General features: G+C 47.8%; 1 protein-coding gene across 10 annotated transcripts in view; it reads left to right on the forward strand.

Moving 5' to 3' along the window:
- Nucleotides 1–21,777, forward strand: part of Wdr20 (WD repeat domain 20) — a 70,489-nt gene that overhangs the window by 27,093 nt on the left and 21,619 nt on the right. For 4 of the 10 annotated variants that reach the window (XM_005410747.2, XM_013507829.1, XM_005410739.2 and 1 more), the window contains exon 2: nucleotides 14,908–15,090. The exons of 3 other annotated variants lie outside the window; for them this stretch is intronic. In XM_005410747.2, coding sequence (XP_005410804.1) covers nucleotides 14,908–15,090 — 183 coding nt within the window. Of the gene's footprint in view, nucleotides 1–14,907; nucleotides 15,091–17,937; nucleotides 18,031–21,777 lie in introns of all 10 variants that reach the window. 3 more of the 10 variants (XM_005410746.2, XM_005410738.2, XM_013507830.1) reach the window with 1 other exon arrangement.

A 21,777-nucleotide genomic window follows, 5' to 3' on the forward strand; every position in this document is an offset into this window, starting at 1 on the left:
TCTTCTAAATTAAGACTAATTTAGGCTAGGCATGATAGCACATTGCCTGTAATCCTAGCACTAAGGAAGCTGAGGCAGGAGGGTTGCCACAAGTTTGAGGCCAGCCTGGGGTATGTATCAAGCAACTGCCTCAAAACACCTCCCCCCCAAAAAAGGATAATTAAGGATTCAGTTCTTCTAGAATAGCATTAAGTGGATGACAGGGATATAGCTCCTTGCAGAGTGGCTCTCTAGCATGCATAAGGCCCTGGGTTCAATCCCCAGAGCCACCTAAATAATAAATCTCAGTTCAGTTCTTGTGAATAAGATGTGGGGTCATATTTTACCTCTAGGCTGGTCATGGTGGCACACATCTGTAATCCCAGCAGGAGGAGGCTGTGGTAGGAGAATCGCTGTGAGGCCAGCCTGAGCTAAGAAGGGAATTCTAAGCAGCGAAACCCTGTCTTAAAAAGACAAAAAAAGATATGTATTTCACATCTACATTCGAGGAAAAATAGACAAGATCAGGCACATTCAGGGTCATACGGCCATAGACCAGAGGAAAAGTAAAGTAATAAACTGGGAGTAGATTGGATTTCCCCGTGAGGACTCTGGGAAGACTTGCTGTCCCTCTGCCCGCATGACCATGGAGGGGCACACAGTGACCATTGGCACCTTGTGCTGTGTGAGGAGCCGGACAGCAGGGCCAGCTGTGGCCTCCCGAGCTGCACCTGGACGACGGGCGGGCTGCTTTGGGAAGCCGGCCTCCCATGACGAAGGTAATCATCATGTATTGCAGACGTGCTAATAAAAAAGAAAAATTCAATAAAAATAGAAACTTTCCTGGCCTTTCTTGAGTGACATCATTGATGCCAAAACAAAACAAAACCAACCAGGACTAGTAGATCCAGTGGTCCTAGCTGTTGTGAAAGTGACTAGTCTGTTGGAAGTAGGTCATCACTACTTGGTGAGAAATCAGCCCTGCTCATGTGTTTGTCTGACTTAACAAGAGAAGGCTTTCTTTTATGGTGAATTTTAGTTTTTGTTTGTGTGTTTTTTCTTTTGAAACAAGGTCTCACCAGGTAGCACAGGCCGGCTTCACTCATAGCAGTCCTCCTGCCTCAGTCTCCTGAGTGCCAGGATTATAGGCATGCATCACCACACCTGGCTAATGATAATCTTTAATATTGAAGGGAATATCTTTTCAAACTTTTCTTTGAACCAAATATAAACATGAGTAACTGTATGGCACAAACAGTCATCCTTTTTTCATTGTGGAAATTTCCCAGCTGACAGAAAAATGCATAGAATGATGCGATGAACTCCGTTTACCTGTGTCTCTGCTTCAGCAGTTGCTGACATAAAGACAGTATCATTTCTTCTGTTATCTGATCCCCACTGGATTATTCTAAAGCAAATCCAAAGCATCATACCTTCTGTATTTTTTTCTGTTATACAAGGACTATTTTTCATAATAAAACACCATTCTCAAATGCAGAAATTTATACGTGAACAGTCCATTCCTTGAGAAATTTGTAAATATATATTATCTCTCTACCTTACGATTTTGGGGACTGAACTCAGAGACTTTGTGCTGAGCTGTATCTCCAGCCTTTTTAATTTTTATTTTGAGACAAGGTCTTGCGAACTTGCCCATGCTGGGCTCAAATTTTTGAACCTCTTGCCTCAGCCTCCCAGAGTGCTGAGATTACAGGTAGGTGCCACTATACCTGGCTCTTAAACAATTCTTCGGAGTTAGTTTCTTGATTGTACCAGTCAGCTTTCCGTTGTTACGACAAAATGCGTGAAAGAATCAAGAAAAAAGGGTTATTTTTGGCTCAAGCGTTCTGAGGTTTCAGTCCATGGTTGCTTGGTGCTGTTGCTTTGTGTATGTGGGAGTGGAAACCCGTTCACCTGTGGTGAAGCAAGGCAAGAAGATGCACTGATGTCCCCTCCCCTTAAAAGGCCTGCCCTCCATGGCCTGACTTCTTCCACTGAAGGTGCCACTACCTCCTGAGAGTGCCACAAGCTGGTATCCAAGTGTTTAGCATGGGGCCCTTGGCTCTAAACCATTGATACTGACTTGTAAGGATCTTTATATTACTTAACTTCTAACTTTTTTTAGGGGGGCAGTGCTGAGGATCAAATCCAGGGCCTTCTATATACAAGGCAAGTCTTCTGCCATTGAGCTATAGTTGGAGAAAAGTTAGTTACAAGAATAGGACAAAGAACTTCCATGGGACATTTCTGAGATTGATCAAGTACTTAAAATTTGCCCATTTGTTTTATCGTTGGTTCCCCTTCCCTGTGCATGAGGGCTATGTATCGTTTGAGATGGGAGTAATTTGTAGGTATCATTTTGGCAACACAGACTTCAGCCTCGTGTCTGTATTTCCGTATGCGTTCATTAGTCTAGCTGTCTGTTGTTGCTTGCTGTGCTGGGGTGGAACCCCGAACCGCCCACGTGCTTAGGCAGAAGCCCTCCACCCAGAGCCGTAGCACCAGCCCTGAGTCTCAGTTTCCGTTTGGAACAGGGACTTTCTCTTACACAGTGTTCCATTGTCAAGCTCAGAAAGCACTGATGCATTACTCTTACCTAATCTGCAAGTCCTGCGCTTCTAATGGTCTTTTCCCCAGAGCTTGGGGTGTGGTCCGGAGCAGTCACTGCGCTCGGTCTGCAGTATCTTGGTTTCCTTCAGTCCGGAGCGCTTCTTTTGCTTGCTTTCTCTGCATCACCTTGACCTTTTTGAAGAGTTCAAACAGTTATTTTTAGAGTACCTTTCCATTTGGATTTGTCTTACATTTTTTCGTGGTTGAGTTCCTGGCCTTCAATTTGGGCACAGTACCACAGGACGGGTGGGCCCTTTTTTGGGGCAGCACCCTAGGGGGTGCCGGATGTTGATCTGTCCCAGCCAGTGCTGTAGTGCTGGTAATGGTAATATTGAGGTTCCAGTGAAGGTTGAATTTGCTGAATTAATCCATTGTGAGATTTCTTCTTTTCTTTTTGGTCTTTTATGGGTCTCACTTACAGGATCTCACTGTGCAGTTCAGGCTGGCCTTGAACTTACTTTGCAACCTAGACTGATCTTGAGCTCACAGTGGCCCTCCTGCCTCAGCTTCACGAGTGCTGCGATTACAGGTATGCCCCACCATGCCTGGCCAAAGTTGATCCATTGTTACATTCCACTTTCCCTCTTTTTATCTGTTATGTTGGGGGATACTTTGAGTTTACATATATCCTATTTCCCATCAGACCTTTGCCTGCTGGCTTTAGCACCTGTTAATAAGTTCTTTGGCTGAGTGTACCTCCTACCCGAACCAGGATTGAGCTCAGGGCCTTGGGTCTGCTGGGCAGTCACTCTTCCACTGAGTTGCATCCCCAGGCCTGCCTATCTGTTTATCTCCCTGCCTACCTACCTATCTGTAAACAGGTTCAGGCAGGACTTGTATTGACTGTTGTAACTCAGACTGGTCTCAGGCTCATAGTGACCATCCTGCTTCAGCCTCCTGAATGCTGGGATTACAGGAGTACACTATCACACACACCTGGTTTAAAAATTTTATTTTGAAGCAGGGTCTCATTAAGTTGCCCAGGCTAACTTCAGACTTGTGGTTTGCCTGCCTTGGCCTCCTGAATAGCTGGGGTATAGGCATTGTACCACCCTATCCAGCTTAATCAGTGAAAGCAGTCTACAGATTCAGTGCAGTCCCCATCAAAATACCCGTGACACTCTTCTCGGAACTGGAGAAAGCAGTCCTAAAATGCATACGGCAACACGGAAGACTCCGAATAGCCACAGCCGTCCTCAGCAACAAGAGCAAGGCCGGAGGCAAAGCAGTGCCAGATTTCAGATTATTCTCCAAAGCCACAGTAACAGCAACAGTCACGCAGACCAATGGGACAGAGCAGAGAACACGGACCCATACCACCAATCAATTCTGGACAAAGGAGCCAAAAATATATGCGGGAAAAAGGCAGACTCTTTAATATATTACTGTAATGGTTATAAAATTGTAATTTTAAAAACTCCATTATTCCTTTCTTCCTCATTTATTGGTATTGGTGTAATACAATGAGAAAGCTTTGTCTTCTCCCCTGTTTAGTAACATTAATACTATATTGTAGAGCTTTCTGTTCTCCCTACTTCTTGATATTGGTACAAACTCAGTTTTGTTTTGTTTTGAAAGAGGGTGCTGTGGGTCAAACCCAGAGCTGTGTTCCCCATTGCCTAAACTCAGCTTCTTATCTTACCTTTTTTATTATTTATTTGGTACTAGGAATCGAATTCAGGACCTTGCACTTGCTGGGCAGTTACTTGTGCCACTGAGCTATATACTGTTTTTTTTTTTTTTTTTTGGAGACAGAATCTCCCTATGTAGTTCAGGTTGCCCTTGAGCTGAACTCTCTATGTAGGTAGCTGAAAACTCACAGCACAGGAATCCTCTTGTCTCAGCCTCCCTCAGTGCTGGGATTACAGGCATGTGCTGCCACGCTTGGCTCAGTTTCTTATTTTATTCTGTGAAAATTTTGTCTTATTGTTTTGTTGTTTAAGTTTGTCTATTTTTTGGCTAATTGTACTCTTTATTTTGCCTTTAAAAAACAAAACAAAACAAAACAGGGTCTTGCTATGTAGTCTAGACTGGTTTAGAATTGCCTGTATAGCTCAAACTCATAATCCTCCTGCCCCAGCCTCCTGAGTGCTGGGATTATAGGCTTGTGCCACTAGTGGTAGTTAGGTCAGACTTGTCCACATTCCTTGTGGCAGTATATTAGACAGTATTTTGAAACTGCATGCTGCTGAGTTACTAAGGAGTATGTATACCAGGGTCTGTGCAGTTTGAGGAATCTAGAAGGGCTGTGTTCATCTGATAGGAGGAACATCAGAAGGATCTGAATGGCCTTTCCTGAGAGGCCTGTAAGTGGTTGGAGCGATAAGCCATGTGTGACAGTGCCTAACCTCCCGAGTGACAGTGCCTAACCTCCCGAATGCCAGTTGCGTAGTTCACTGGTGAACTAAGGCTGTGGCTTCAGGTAGAGGAAGCATCAGAGCCTTCCCCACAGTGGTAGTTGGACAGGCAGCTCTGTTACCCTTGCCAGTTTGAGGTTGCTGTCTTTGCTGAGGCTTGGTTGGATCAGACTATTTTTATCTGAATTCCAGAGGCCAAATTGAGTATTTTGGCTGCTTGTTTTAGTGGCTGGCCCTATTAACCTGTAAGGTATTTTAGTGCACTTCTACTCCTTCTAGCTTTCTCGCCTCCTCTTTGACAAGACTATGTAGTATAGTAGGTCCAGAGTGCTGTCGTTTGATGTAAAATTGCGAGTATAAATCAGTGGTTTTGTTTGTTTAATTTCGTGTTCCATGTTCCATGTTCATTGTTGAAACTGACGTCAGCTGATTGGAACAAGTATGACAGCTTGATGTGGTTGAAGCGCAGTGCTCAGCACTGGGAAACCTTGGGCAGGTGGCTGGACCCTCACCCCAACTCTGCTCGGTTTCCCTGTGGGGTGGGTGGCGGATGTGTGTGGGATCTTTGCACAATTGGGGGTTTAGGGCACTTCCCACTTAAAGTAGGAGCCCCTGTACATGTCCCTTCTTATATTGCTCAGCAACTCGGATTGGAAAATTTTAAAATTATTTATGGATCTGGGCACATGGTGCATGCTTGTTACCTTAGCTGCTACAGAGGCTGAGACAGGAGGGTCACGAGTTCTAGGCCAGCCTGGACAACATAGCAAGGCCCTGCCACCAGGAAAAAAATCATTCATGTGATTTGCCAGACATAAGCTCAAGAGCTGTGAAAGGTCAGAAAAGACAGTATAAGTAGCCAAGCAGGACGTAAGAATTGCTGCCCCCTTGCAGTGACCTTCAGACGATCAGTGTTGCCCTCACGCTTGGCAGAGTGCTCGAGTTTCCCCTCCTCCCACCTCTTTTTGGGGGGCCTTAAAATTTTTTTCTTGTGTGTTTAAAGTGAGTATCTTTTGCAGAAACAAAAACATCTTACCTTTTCTTCCATTTGAGATACTGATATTTGCTTTGGAATAGGGTTGTATATCTCTGCATGTTTAACAGAGGCTTTAATAAAAATAGGTCATTTGAATATGACAGCGTTTTAATGTAAGATCTGGTGTTAGAATGTGTGCAAATTGAATTTATCTAATGTTTTTTCATAGTTGTTCTTTAATGAAGAAATCAGTATTTCATTAACCTAAGCAAAGTGGCAGGCCAGGCATTTGTGGTGACTTGCCTGTGATAAGAGATGGAACCCAAGCAGGGAGTGCTGCGTAAGAAATGAAGAGATGTGCCGGGCGTGGTGGCGCACACTTGTAATCCCAGCACTCGGGAGGCTGAGGCAGGATTGCTGAGTTCGAGACCAGCCTGGGCTACAAAGTGAGCTCAAGGCCAGCCTGAACTGCATAGCGAGACCCTGTCTCAAAAAGACCAAAAAAAAGAAGAAGAAGAAGAAGAAGAAAAATGAGATGGCAGAGATGTTGTAGGTTAGCACTGTATTGTTTATTTTTAAAAACTATTATGAAGGAGGAGGAGTGGGTTTTACAGAGCTAACAGTTTAGAAGCAACCGGCTACCTTGGGAAAAAAAATGATGTGCTAGCAACTGAAGCTTGCTCCTCGGCAGGGACGGCCTGACAGTGCCAGGCCAGGAGGTGGCGCTGGTGCTTCTTGGACCTGTGTCCCTGTTCTGTTTGCGGGGCATAGAGGTGATGTTCCTTGCATCGCCTATCATTATTTGCCTGTGTCTCGGCCCCTGGCTCCTCTCTGGCCTCTCCGCATCTGGCCTGGCCCACCTCTGGCCCAGTGCCGCGTGGTGGTGGTGCTGGGGCCGAGCCACGGTTGTGGGCCCCGGGCTTGTGTGCATCGAGGGGAGTGAGCAGGCTGGAACGCCTGCCAGGCGGGGCTGTGCACTGGTGTGGGTGAGAATGAGGAAGGGTGGAACCAAGACGGAGAGCTGCTGTCTTGTTCTGGGAAATTACATTGGACAGGAAGCCGCTGCTGCCCTTGTCTTTCTCCAGGAAATTTAGGGCAGAAATAAATACCCTATTTTTCCTTGTTTATGTTTAAGATACATGAAGGTGAGAATTTTCAACATGTGTAAGAGAACCAGCAAATCCTATGGGTATGACGTAGTAAGACAGCCCTGACAGGTAGATGCGCTGAAATCGGGGCCAAACTCAGCAAGGCTGAAGCGTGTACGTCCCACTGGAGCGAGCGTGGCGGCGCAGTCCCGCAGCGATGGGGTGTAGGTGCTGCCCTGCGAACCTGCACTCGGGAGGAGGAGCAGCCTTCACCCCCGACTCCCTTGTCACACCTGACTCAGCCTCCTGGTTTATGACATGGGATCAGCAGTGTGCTTGGTGCCCTGGCGTGTCACAGGATGAAAGAGCTGATGCGTGAAGGAGCTTTGTCACTGTGAAGTGACGCGCTAGTAATTGCTGGTGCAAGTTGTTTTCTTCCAGAGATGGACACCCAACAAGGCAGTTAGTGGTTAGCGTTTTGGTCAGCAAAAGGAGTATGTATTTTGCTTCCTCATAATGTCTGTCCCTAGGTCTCTTTTGGTTCTTCTTACTTCTTTTTCCCACTTTCAGGACTGTGTTCTTTCTAGGAAATGGTACTCAGTGATACCTTCCATGTGCCAGGCCCACTGCTGGGGGTAGAGTGGTGAAAATATGGACACGTTTCTGCCCGTTTGAAACACTCAGACTGGGGCTGGGGATTTAGCTCAGCGGCACAAGTGCCTGAGTTTGATTCCCCGTACCAAAAAGAAAAAAAAAAGAAACACTCAGACCGCAGATATATGCACCTGTGGGCTACTTAGATAGTATTGATGCCAGGGGGTTTGGACCTGACTGTTAAATTCAGGGGGTGCTGGAGAAAGACAGGTTGTATAGGTGTTTCACAAGATCAGCCTGGGACTGGGGATGTAGGTCAGTGTCACAAGTACCTGCCTGGCAAGCACAAGGCCTTGAGTTCAATTCCTGGTACCATACCACAAAAACAAATCAGCCTGGTTTGTTTCTCCTTTGAAAGGGCAGGTGAGCTGGAATGTGGAATTAGCATCAGCGTCAGCCCCTGCAGCTTTTTTTCTGCGGGGCCAGGACTGAAACCCCGGGCCTCCCATGCTAGGCCAGCACTCCATCACTGAGCCACACCCACAGCCCCACAGACCATCCTTACGTGAGTGGGACATTCCACCTGTACCTAAGGGTAGGCAGTGAGGATGTTTGAAAATCCCTTCTTGATATTTTTGTTATTGGACCCAATCATTTCCCATTCGTTGAAGAAAACTAAGGTTAGTTAGATGGCTGGGCTCAAAAGAGAGCCGTGGCTCCGAGAGGTCGGTCTGCTGGCTGCCCTCTGTGGCTCACAGGCTCCATCTGGCCTTAGGCCAGGCTGTCTCTCAGCCTTGAGGGCCCTAGAACCCTGGCGCCTGATTGTTCTAAATGTGCCCCCAAGAAAGCTAGGGGACAGACTGAGTGGGTTTTTTTGTTTCTTGTTTTAGGATCTCAAGTTTTAAAATAGGGCCCCACAGTTCAGCTTTTCCCCGAGTAAGTGATCCTTCACAGTCTGGGCAGAAAGGCCTTGGTCGCTTTTGCTCCTGTTTTGCCTGTCTGGGATGTGAGCGAGCAACAGGGGTAATGGAATGTGCTCCGCCTACCCGTTCTCCTCTGATTCTCACGGTGGCATAATGGCAGTCTTTGCTGCCACTCGGACTGTGCCTGTTACTTCTGAGTAATCTGCTCAGCTGTCGGTGACTCAGCAGCCTTTTTTCTTGTTTGTTTTTAAAAGGAGCCAGACTTTCACAATATGGAACATAGTTAAACTGTTGCAGCTCAGGAGTGTGGCCCATAGGGCACCCTGTGAAGGGTGACTGCAAGAATGTCACACCTGGTAAGGTCAACAGGTGGCATTTGTGCCAGGGCCAGCAGAATCTATAGGGAAGGTTTCTAGGTGAAAGAAGGAACATAAAGTAGGGTAGGCAGGTGAGCTGGGCATGGTGGTGCACACCTATAATTCCAGCAGGGGAGGCTGAGGCAGGAGGATTACTGCAAGTTCAAGGCCAGCCTGAGCTACATAGTGAGACTCTTGTCTCAAAAAAAAGAGGCGGGCAAGCAGGTGAGAGCAAAGCCCAGCACCTTCGGGATAATGGGGGGGCAGGGGTTACTCTTTCCAAGGGCACCGCTGTGCTGCCTTGCTGAACCCTGGAGGCTGTGCATGGGAGAGACAGGGCTTCCGGAAGATTTGTCTGCCAGATATCTGGGGTGAATTGGGCTTGGTGGAGTGGGTGGAAGGAAACTGGGACACAGGCCAAGCTGGGGTGGGTTAGGGTTAGAACGTTAGCTGGGGAGGCACAGGCCAGGGTGCGTGAGGGTGTGACACTGTCATTTCGGCGCAGGGGATGCCTTGCTGGGTGCCCAGTGGAGCTTCAGCTGCGCAGCTGGGGAGGGGCTTCAAATGGGAGGCGAGCTCTTAGGGGGAAGAGAGTGATTGCGGTGCAGTGGAAGCAAGCTTCTGATATGCTCAGGCTTTGGATTGCTGTTAGATTTATGTTTTGGACGTTTTACTCTCTTCTGGCAAAAAGGCAGGTTCCCTGTGCAGTGACGCTCAGATAGGGAATAGTCCACTGTATATTACCTACGCTGCTCCCCAGTAACATCTGCAATCTGTATAACATCGTGTGGCATGTGTTCTCTTTTTTTTAGATGGCTCGTTCAGGCTGGCTTTGAACTCACTGTATAGCACAGATGGGTCTCTAAGTAGTGGCACTGATCCTCCTGCCTCAGCTGCATTTCCTGACACGGATTTCCATTCCTCAGAAAAGGCTGGAGATACTTTTCATACTACATCAAATGCTTCTGGGCACTGAGGAGTGCCAGGCGACAGGTTCCCAGGAGCACAGGCCCCCAGAGCCACAGGCTTCCTGGGACCCTGCTAAGCAGGCGCTGCGCCAGGCCTCAGGCTGTGCGGGGGTTGTCAGCGGGACCTGGAGAGGAGGGCTTCTGCAGACTGCAGTGGAGCTGCAGAGAGAAACAAGCCTCTCCGTACCTGTGGGCTCTGCATTCCAGGAGAGTTCATTGTAGAAGGATTCCAGAAGGATCGCCCGAGAGGAGAAATTCGGCAGTGTTAAAAACGTTCGCTTACTGATGCAGGCTTTTTAAAAATCAGTTTGTTTCTCTAGTAGGAATTTTTAAACCATGATTTAAAAATTTCCAACTAGATTGCTAACCAAACACGAGGCACTGACAAATTATTTGCAGTTGGTAACTATGTAAAACTCAAGAACATAATTATGTAATTTAATCCTATGATTGAAAAAATTTAGGAATAATTGTGACGTCATTCATTCAACAAGTGTTGACCGCCTGTGACACACTGGATACTCTGCTGGGGCTGGATCCAAATACGACCTAGTTCTTAAAGTTGGTAAGAATTTTAACAAATTGGTTCTGCTACAAGTTCATGTTTACAAGCTCAGATGATTGACAATAATAAGGATGAAGGCATTTTTTTAAAAAAAAGTCTGAAAGCACGCAGAATCCACTAAAGCCAATTTTGAACAGTACAGTTGTTAGCTGTCTGATAAAGTTCTCCGTAAAGCAACTTCATTGTAATTTTGTCTAACTGACTAACAAAAAGTATTTGAAACCCTGTAAGTACAAGTACTAAACCTTGGGGAGCACAAGAAGTCCTGGAGAGCTGAGCTGGCCCCAGTGGGCCTGAAATGCTTGCTGGCGGCTGGACAGGAGGGGCAGCACAGGACGCCTGGGGGATGCCTGTCTGTGGCCCAGGGCGCCGAGCATGCATGTGTGCGTGCAGGCGTGCGTGTGGGGTGGAGGGCAAGGAGGCTGGCGCACAGGGACCTCAGCCCTGCGTCCCTCCCCACGCGGGTGGAGTAGTGGGCTGGTGGGTGCTGAGCTCCGGGTGGGGCCTGGGGCGTAGAAAGGGCTCAGTGGACAGGTGGTGTTGCTGTCAGGGCTCGTGCGGTGAACCAGGGCCTGCAGGCCCGACTGCATCCGCCAGGAGCCTGAGGGCCTTGTAACAGAGACTAGGAGACTGGGTGAGTTAACAGCGGCAGCTCCCTGTGCCTACTCTGTATGCGCCGTGCTTTCTGTCGTCTGCAACTGTTGCCAGTGCCCTGGCTGTCAGGGCCACTGGCGGGGGTGGTGGTGGGGGTGTTTGAACCTCCGCCTGTTGGCTACCAAAGCATGGGCTCTTTCTCCACCCTGGGGAGCCCTCTATAGGGACTGGTGAGTCTCTGGGAAGGGGCTTGGCCAGCCCAGGCAGTGACTGCCGCTCCCATGCGTGGGCCCTGCATGCGTGGGCAGGCGGACAGTCACATGTCAGTGTAGAAAAAAATCACTGGAGCTGGTGATTGATGCAGGAGAGGAGACTGAGTGACTGCCGAGGTGGTGGTGCTGCTAGAGGTGAGGGCAGCACTGGTCACCTGACTTTCCTCAGGCTGAGCTGGGCTCCAGAAAGCTCAGACACCCATAGCAGAACGCTTGAACTTTTTCCAGGTTGTAATTTTGTTTTGGTGAGGTAAAGTCTCGCTCTGTAATCTAGGCTAGCCTTGAACTCACTGTGATCCTCCTGCCTCAGCCTCAGGATTACAGGTGTGTGCCACCGTGCTGGCAGAAATGTACTTTTTAATATTTTTGTTTGTTTGTTTGTTTTTCTTCCACTACCAGGAGTCAGACCCATGACCTTGCGCTTGCCAGGCAGGCGCTGTGCCGCTGAGCTAAATCCCCAGCCCCCAATGTCCTTTTTGATAGGCACCTACCCAACAGTCACCTCAGGCTTCATGGCAGTTCATCCTTGGTGTGGGTGATGCGTTGCCTGGTATGCCACTGAGGAGAGTGAGGAGGGAGTCACCTCAGGTAGGAGGGATTCCGAGGGACCCTTGGGCCCGGGTGTGCTTTTCTGTCTTTGAGGAGTGTTCCTCACAGTAGTGTTGAAAGATGAACTTTAAATTTTTTCAGGCTATCTGGATTGACACTTTTTTTTTTTAATCTTCTTGTGACAGGGTCTTGCTATGCAGTTCAGGCTGGCCTTGAACTCAACTTTGTAGCCCAGGCTGGTCTCAAACTTGCAGCGATCTTCCTGCCCCAGCCTCCCAAGTGTGGATTGACACTTTTATAAATAAAAATAAATAATTACTAGGAAAGGAAATGGGAAAGACATGTGAGTATGAATGCTATTTTTGCAGCATTACAGTTAATAGATAAAAAATCACGATGTCAGCCACCCTAGGGATTCCCAGCTCTTGCTCTTGAGCTGTGCACGCTGCAGGCCGGGTGGCTGCAGGCACACAAGCCCAGGCCCTGGGCACTAAGTGGGCAGCCCAGGAGGAAAGTTTGCTGCGCAAATTGGTGAACAGGACTTTCTGGAATATTGATCTGGTTAAAGAGTAAAAATGTGTAGGCTTGTTGTTTAAAATGCTGGCCATCGAAGTTCCACCCTGGGCCAGGGGTGTAGAATAAATAGATGAGCTGAGGATAATGCAGTTGCCCTGAGGGATCTGGAAATCTGAACTGGGAGCGGTATGTGGAAAAATAGTTGCTTCTCCTTCTCTGTGGTGCATATTTTTTTGTTCATTTAATTTATATTAGAATGTTTTCTTTGTTAATTTTTGTCTAATCTTTGAATTGATTTTTGTATTTGTGTGTAATTTTAGTTGTATCTTCAGGGAAAAATTCTCTAAAACACTGTAAAAAAGTCAAGAATTGCATATGCTGACATACTGATTGTGTAATAATTGTTTATATTTCTAAGTAGAGTTCTGTTTACTAGCTGCCAGTTGCATTGTGTTTTATATTTTGGGCTATTTTTAATTTATTTTACCTTTTTTTTGAGTTTCATTATGCAGTGCAGGCTGGCCTTGAACTTGCTTATGTCGCCCCGGCTGGCCTTGCACTCACCATGATCCTCTTGCCTCAGCCTCCCCAGTGCTAGGATTCTAGGCACGCACCACCATGCCTGGCTAGGGCTATTTTAACCTTGGCTGATGTCTCTCTTCCCTGAAGCCCTCTCTGTACCAAGGGTCCTCCCGGAGCTCGGCCTCCAGACCCTGCTGCTGTGTCCCTCTGCCGCTGTGTCCCTCTGCCGCTGTGTCCCTCTGCCGCTGTGTCCCTCTGCCGCTGTGTCCCTCTGCCGCTGTGTCCGTCTGCTGCGGCCGCGTTCCCTCGCCACCCCAGACACACACACTGCTCTTTGCTGCAGTCGGGACTCCTTTGCTTTATGCTTAGAGTATACTCTCAAGGCTCTTTGGTTTCAGTTTTCTTCGGTCTCACACTCCACGAGGTTCATAGAAGAATCCATTTTCTCTGGGGCGGCCCGGAGGGTGTCTGTACAGCGTCCCACTTTCCTTCGCTGTGAGTGACCTTGGGCCATAGGACCGCTCCACTCCAGACTTGAGAGGCTCGGGTTTTGAGTGTGCTCGGTCCCCTGGAACTTTGAGACCCTCTTTTTTACTCAGGACTTCGGCTTGTTTTTGGCAGTTAATTTGAATGCTTGGTCAGGTGTCACAGGTCTCTTGGGCAGGCAGGAATCCTCAGGCCCTCATGGAGGGATGTGGGGCTGCAATGGCACCCAGGAAGGGCACCTTTTGAGGACAGGGTGCTTGTTGTCTCCACCTGTGGACTTCAGACAGGAGTGGGCAGGGTGGGCTGCAGGCAAACAGAGGTAGTGAGATGCATCTCTCAGGAAGACACTGCTGATTCTTGAAAGAGGGTTGGGGCGTGCTGGAAAGACACTTTGAACCCAAGTCAGAAATCGCTTGCTTCAGACTTCGGGATGCACTGGGTGTGTGTTCTCCCTGACCACATACATCACCAGCCCTGGGTCTAGGCCAGCCAGCCGCTTTGTGGGTAGGTATGGTGCTCTCCTCACTCGCACTGTGGGGTGAGGGGAGATAGTGCAGCTCCCCCAGGGACCTGATGCAGGAGGGCTGCGCCCAGGCCCAGCAGCAGCTCAAGCTAAGTGGGTGTCGCCCCACTGAGAGCTGTGATTCGGACGCAGCCTTGGGCCTGTCCCAGAGTTTCCCAAAGTGGAACTGGGGCCGGGCTTCAGCGTTTGCGTTTCTGAGTTTCCAGACATCGCTGCTGCTAGTCTGGGGCCCACACTTCTACAGCCATGGGGCCACCACAGTGGGCGTTCAGGTCCTGTAGCTACGTGTGACAGCCGACCTGCTCTTTTTTCCTATTTCAGTGTGTGAGGTAAGGGGGTTGAGAGAGGGCCTTCTCACTGAGCTACATCCCCAGCCCTTTTTTTTTCCCACTGTTTTGACACAATCTAAGTTACCCAGGCTGGGCTCAACTTGATGATCTTCTGCCTCACCCTCCTAGGGTGCTGGAATTATAGACATGCACCACTATACTGGACTGAAAGCTGAGCTTTTATGTGGTTACAGTTACTCTGTTAAAAACTGTGGACACCAGGCGTAGCTGTGCATGCTTGTTGTCCTAGCATATGGGAGGCTGAGGCAGGAAGATCAGGCAGTGGAGACCAGCCTGAGCTACACAGTGAGTCCAAGGCTAGCCTGGACTACATAGCAAGACCCTATCTCAAAAACAATTACAACTTCATTTCTTGAATGGATTTGAAAAATACTGAATTTAGTATCTTAAAAGATTTTTCCTCTTGAAGTCTAGATGTCCTTGTTACATATATTTGAAGGAAAATAAGTTCTGGAAATAAGTTATGAGTCAATATATTATGGATAGTCTAACCGTATCTCTGACTAAGATATGTGAAAGTACTTTTATAAAATGTTAGATGGATTTAATAACAACTGAAACAATATTTTAAATAACTTTGTTTTAAGATTGAGCATCATACGGAGTATAAAATAGAGTAACTTAGATTTCTCGCCTCAACGTGCTGTTCACTGTGTGTATTTTTCTCTTTCTCCTCTAGGCTGCTGACTTGAGTAAACCAATAGATAAAAGGATATACAAAGGAACACAGCCTACTTGTCATGACTTCAACCACCTAACAGCCACAGCGGAGAGTGTCTCTCTCCTAGTGGGCTTTTCTGCAGGCCAAGTCCAGCTTATAGACCCAATCAAAAAAGAAACTAGCAAACTATTTAATGAGGAAGTAAGTAGCACCCTGTCTTAGCTGTTAAGAATCCCTTTAAGAGTTTGTATGGTCTTACCAAGGGGAGTGGGCCTTTCTTTACACTTTAGGCTAAGCCCATTTTTAAAGAGTTTTCAGCCGTCCTCCCTTGTATTATCCAGGCTTAAATGTGGTGAATTAATTTATTGACCTTTTCCTATTCTGTGGGGTAATTGTTTTGTGTGTTTTTATGGGGCTTGCTCAGGTATTCACAGTAGGTGCTTTAAAACTCTTCTGTAATGGAGATAGGCATAGCACAGTCATTTGGTATGTATCATTTAAAGAAGAAAATCCACGCTTGAAAACTTCGTTCAGATCCCCAGAAAACCTCATGCACATTGGAGACCTTAGTGGCATTTCTTTAGCTGCTCAGATTGCAGTTAAAGCTGTTGTATGTATGTTCTGTGGGCACTGGCTAAGGGGTGATTCTTCTGCTCTTGAAAATATGTGCCATAGGTTGATCAGCTTTGACACATAGAAATCCTGGCACTTAAAAGTGGAGCACACAGTGTAGCCTTCGCCAGCGCTGCAGTCTGCATCGGGCTCAGCACCTTCCTTTCATTCTGAGCTGCCTCTCAGGAAGGGCTCAGGACTGTGAGACCCGAAACAGGCCAACTGCCTGGTAGACTTGTCAAAGCCCGGGAGCGAGCCTTCTCCGCTCCACGTGTTGCCACTAGACCTGTGACGCCCTTCGTCCTCTGTTGCAGCGTGACCCACCTAGCAGAAGGCAGGGATGCAGTGGGCTTGCTGGGACAGCCCTGGGCTCCCGTCTCTGCCGTTCCTCAGCCCTCAGATGCCAGCGTCAGGCTCCACGGGACCCCTTTTTCCGAAAGGATAAGTGCTTTTGCATTTTGGCATGGTTTTGATATCACTAACTGGAACAGAAACATGTTACACATTATAGATTCTACTTTTTAAGAAATGATTTTGTTTGGGAAGAATATTGCCCAAATGTGACGAACTGCAGCTAAAATTATGGTTCTGTTGCAGTCACAGAATGCTCTATCCTCGAGTGTCCATATCCGCCCCGGTGCGCCTGCTTGACCCTGCCAGTAGATTTGGTGAAATCTTTTGAACCGTGCCGTCTCTTCTAATCTCATCTGGGTTGGGTAGAAACAGAGCTTGTCACCTGGATGGGCAGACTGTAGAGGAAAAGTCCTTAATTCCATTTCCTCTTTTTCAAAAATCCCAAGCAGAAAATACTCTGTTTACCCAGTGTTTTTTTAACATCTGCAGAGGGGGTTCCTGAGTAGCAGGATGATGCATTTTTATTTTTTGCTGAAGAGGAGGCACAAGTCAGCCTTCTCTGCGTGGGAAGCAGACGTGGTGAATTTGGGGTCGCCGTGGGTTTGGTTTGTGTAGGTAGTGGGAAGTGCTGGAGGGGAAGGGACTGGACCGTGTGCAGGGCTGTTGTGCACACCGTCCAGAGGCACTTCTGACCGAGGGTGGCGCAGAATGCCACTTAGACAATGAGAAAGGTTTGTGTGTCATGGCTCGGGGAGGTGGGGAGCTGGAGCCCCCAGGAGCACTGGGTGCAGCCCCAGCCCTGCCTCGGTGCAGCTGCAGCTGGAGATTCCCCTCCTGATGTAAGTGTGAGTCATCGGTCCCGTCTCCCACGTCATCTGAGCGACGGCTCTTCGGACCGGTCGTGCAGTGTATGCCCCGTACTAGGTTGGTACTTGTGTGAGGCTGAGATTGATGGTCCTTCACAGGAAGGACGTCTTTGGCTGTGTGCATTTGTTTTCATCAGGGTTTGGTCAGAATGTCTTAAGAGCCAGGCCACCAAGGCTTTGTTCCGCAGAGTGCCGAGCTCCATGTGTGAAGCAGTCTTCACGCTGCGCTTTGCACTGGTGTGAGATTCCAAGTCTCACTGTGCGATGCATGGGCGGGTGGGCGGATGAGGAGATTGTCAAAGAGAAGGTAAGTGAACTGTCCCGCTCTGTTAGCAAGGTAATGATACAGCTGGGTTGGAAAGTTAATTCCCCAACTCTTGCTGCTTGTAGTCTTCAGCCTTGTATGTGTGTGCTTGCCAGGCTGGCCCGTTCCTTCCCACGAGCCACGGAGTAAGAATGGGCAGGGAGAGGAGTGGAGCATGAGCTGTCACAGTGCTGTGAAGGAAGCAGTGTTCCTGGGTGCGCGTCAGACACAATGTTCTTCTTAAAAGTTAGGTTGGAAGCCAGGTGCCATGGTGCACACCTGCAGTCCCAGTGCTGTGGGTGGCTGAGGCAGGGGAATCACAAGGTCAAGCCCAGCCTGGGCAACTCAGCAACGTAGCAGAACCCTGTCTCAAAATAAAAAATAGAGAAGGCCCTGGTACCTTGTTCTCTAAGTGGCACAGAATGCCACTGTACAATCCCTGGTACCAAAATGAAACGAAAACAGAAAGTTCACTGAATAGGGGAGTTCAAGAAGTGTTCTCAGAAAGCGACGTCTGACCTAGGTCTCAGAGGGCATTTACAGTGGTAGAAAAGGTAAAGAAGCTCCTTAAAGACGGAGGAAACAAGCCAGGGTGTGGTGGCACACAGCCATACCTGGGAGGCTGAAGCAGTAGGATCTCGGTTGAGGCCAGCCTGGGCTACATAGTGAGATCCTGTCTTAAAAAAGGGAGGAGCCTGCCTGGTGTTTGATGGAACCTCAGGCAGCAGCATGATCGAGTCCCAGGGCGTGCGGCCCGGAGGGGCAGGGGTCAAAGCAGGAGAGGTAGATCCGAACGGAGCTGTAAGCACAGGCCACTCGCGTTGTGCTGAACATTTGGGATCTAACCACGGAGGCTGGGGGGACCTCTGGGCTTTTAATCAGGGGAGTGACAGGCTCACATGTGTTTTTTAGAGCTCTTGTCAGCACTTGTGGAAGGTGGAGTGGAATGAAGGAAGAGAGAATGAAGGTAGCAAGACCAGTGAGGAGGCCCTAGTGACTGTCCAGGTGAGAGCCGAGGGCTGGAGCTAGGGTGTGGCCACGCTCCCCTTCACTCAGTGGGCTCCTCCGCCACGTCCTCCGCTGGGTCTGCGGGGGCAGATGCAGCCTGACCTGTCACCCTCTGGGGACGAGAGGGATAGATAACAGCAGCACCCGCAGACCGATGCCTGAGCGGGGACACACCGCTGTCTGGGAGGAGAAGCAGGCACTCTGACCCGCAGGCAGGGGTTGCAGAGATGGCGTGAGTGGGTGAGGGACGGGAGCGGAGAGCGGTGGGTGCGGGGGTGCCGGCTGGTGGGGGCTCTCAGCCACATGTAGAGGGAGATTGGACATAGAACTTCATTATAAGAAAGAAGCAGACATGGACAGAATGGCAAGCCCACAGAGTCACCTGGACACCTCGTGTCTATGGGTCCCCTCCTGGTTTCCCTGTGTCCTGTCTCATAGAGTGCATCAGCATGTTTGTTAGCTGCTTGTGACATAGTCCTACCACTTCCTGCCTCGTTTCCACACTGGACCCCGAGTCTGGCCATGGCCATTCAGAGCCGTCTCTGTGGCTTGTTTGCTAATTGGCTTTAAGCCAATGATTTAACCTACTTTAACATTTCATTTGCTCCCATCCTTATGCTGCCGCCTAAGCATTTCCATCCTCCTCCATCCTAAGGCAGCTGAAGGACAGCGGTCTGTCCTTTGGAGCTGCTTCCTAGCCGCCCAGAGGAACAGAACCGCCAGGTGTTTGCTCTAGAGGTCCGGTGGGGGCTTTGGCTTCTGGCATCAGTTGCAGGTATGGGATGAAGCCACGTGTGACCATAGACTGGAATGGAATTGCTATCATCTGGAAGAGACAGACTTAAATTAAACAAGCATGGGCCAAATTAAATAAGCACAGGCCAAGTACACTTAGTAAAATGGTGGTAAGTGAGCCTGGAGGAGGTGGGAAGCAGGTCACGCTGGACAGGGCAGCTTCTGATTGATTTTTTTTTTTTAAATGAAATAGAGTTTTAGTAGGACACGGATACACAAGTTTAGTGCTTTTATTATACTGTTAGAAAATTATTTTAAAGACTATGTTATGGAAGGTACAAAAGATCAGTACTGTTATTTCTGTTTGTTTTATAATCGGTATGTGATCTTTTACCAATATGGCTTTAAATTTTCATTATTGAACATGCTTCAAAGAATAATTTATTACATACCTTAATGAAACATTTAAAATATTTATAAATTCAAAATAGATGTTGCATAACTGAAAAACATCCCTCCTGAGAAGTCATTGTAATACTGTCATATGTTTCTTTTTTATCCAAATCATTAAGGTGGCTGAGGGTCCACATACGATCTGTATCATCTACTGTATCAATTATATTTACTTTCTTATTTAATATTGTTATAAAACTGTTATAAAACTTACAGATGAAGATTCACATTTGTTTTGAATATAACAACTTAATAAATTGCTATAGCTACAGTATTTAAATAAAGAGTAAAAATTCACAGTAATGTTATTTTCCTGAGTCAGGTATAACACTTTTTTGAAAATCATTGATTGAGAAGGCCAGTCCATCAAGCAAGCCACAACGATCATGTAAACATGCAATACACAAACTGAAAACAATAAAAATTTTATAAGAAGGAAAAGGCATATAGTATATACACATAATCCTGTTGTCTTTGTCAACCTCAAAAAATATTGCCTGGGAGCAAATTGTCTTAGAAAAAACTTCTTTAGGGGTTAATGTTAAGGCAGGTATAAGTATGTAATGTTGTGTGATAATACGTAGACGACTCCCCTGCTTATGGCCAGAAGACAAGGATAAAAGGAGAGATCTTGTAGGACTGAGGTGGTGGTATTACACTTGTATTACATACCAGCTGTTAAAACTAATGCTCAATTTTTTAAAATGCTATGTGTGGCCAAAGTATTACATATCCTTAAAATAATCCTTAAAGCTAAACTGGTTAAGAGTAGAGAGAAATTTAAAATAAGTGCCTTAAAAATTATATTTGAAGTGGGTGTGGTGGTGTACTCCTGTAATCGCAGCATTCCAGAGGTGAGGTGGGAGGATCGCCAGGAGTTCGAGGCCAGCCTGAGCTACAGAGTGAGACCCTGTCTCAAAAAAATTAAAGTAGTGTCTTTTTCAAAGCAAATATTTACAGTTGCAGTTAAAGCAGAAGATGTGTTAACATTTTTTACAAAACGATGAGAGACAGTAAAATACATTTTACAGCAGAAAAAAAGAATGACTTTTAAATTCCAAGTCAAAATGATTTGTGTGATTTTATGCACACCAAACTTGGGAAAGAAAGGGTTAGAGTCTGGTACCCAAATGCTAACCCAGTGGTGGCACACATCTGCCATCCCTGGGGGCTGAGGCAGGAGGGTCACTCTGAGTTCAAGGCCGACCTGCCCTGCATAGCAAGACCTTGTCTCAAAACCGGATGCAAACCCGCAGCGGAGCACCGCGAAGCCTTCCCCCATCTCACAGCCTGTGCGGTTGTGGTACATGTTTCTCCCACAGTGGTGCTGTGCACAAGTCTGCCACAAGAGGCGCCCCAGCGCCTGCCCTCCTGCGTGGTGACCGCGGTGGGACAGTGAGGAGCCCCCTGTGTGAGAAGCTGCTCCCTAGGGCGTGCGCGCAGGCCGTTGCCTCCTGAGCCCTATTTCTTCTTCCAGGGACTAGAATGTAGGGAAGTAGAAAGTTCATGGCGGGTCTGATGTGATGGAGGTTGAAGCCGGGAAGTGATGTTTATTGCCTCCGTGCCCTCAGAAGTCCAGTACCAGGGAGGAGAAAGGCCTCCCCTTCGGGCCAGCCCCTGCCTGTCCACCAGATCTTCCCAGGGTAGCTCAGGAGTCACAGCGAGGGCCAGCCCGTGTCTGGTCAACACGGGAGCAGAAGAGCAGGGCTCTAGGATTAGGGTGGGACTGACTTCATACTGGAGCTCTGCCCCTGTGTTCTGGCAGGGTGGCTTTTAAGGCGGTTCTGCTTCGTTTCCTGCCTCAAAGTGGTGTCTCTCTGTGGGCAGGGGAGATCAGGAAGCAGTCGCATTCCGTTGACGTGGGGTTGGAGTGACGGTACAGGGAATGCGCTGTACTAGTAACTGACCCTTCAGTCATGCCGCAGACCCACTAACGTAAGCAAGAGTTTTAGTATTTCATGTCTTCACTGAAGGCAAGAGCCTTCACATGAGGAGTCACTTCAGGCCCGTAGTTCTGGGTGGGCATTGATGCCCTGGGAAGCTCTGCCTAGGGGCCCCCAGGCACCTGAGCAGGTTGGGGTGCCGCAGGTGTGGCCGCAGAGTGCTGGGACCCGTCAGCCTTTCTCCGTGTGCGCTGTGCACACCGTGCTTTTGTTTTGAGTGGCTCTTAAAACAGCTGATGTTCAGAGCCACTTCTAGATCCAGCCTGTTAGATCCAGTTTAGATCTCTGTTTGGGGTTTTTTTTTTTTGGCTGTTGTTGGGTTTCTGTGTGTGTGACCATCTATTATTCTCTGGTCACACTTTCCTGCTGAGTGTTCAAGAACAAGTAGGTGACTCGTATCAGTCAAGTCACCCTTTCCTTTATATATATTTTTTTAATTTTAAAAATAAAAGGAGGAAAATATTAACAGACAGTCAACATTTTACAAAATAGCAAAGGAACAGTACAGACAGTACAGAGTTACAAACAGAGTGGTAGGGAATTACCAATGCTTGTTGTATTACATATTGATATCTTCAAAGTGGTTTCTCATGAAAACAGGTAGAGACATACA

The sequence above is a fragment of the Chinchilla lanigera genome, unplaced genomic scaffold (genome assembly GCF_000276665.1).
Source record: "Chinchilla lanigera isolate Chin_1 unplaced genomic scaffold, ChiLan1.0 scaffold00137, whole genome shotgun sequence".
In the NCBI taxonomy this organism is placed as follows: Eukaryota; Metazoa; Chordata; class Mammalia; order Rodentia; family Chinchillidae; genus Chinchilla; species Chinchilla lanigera.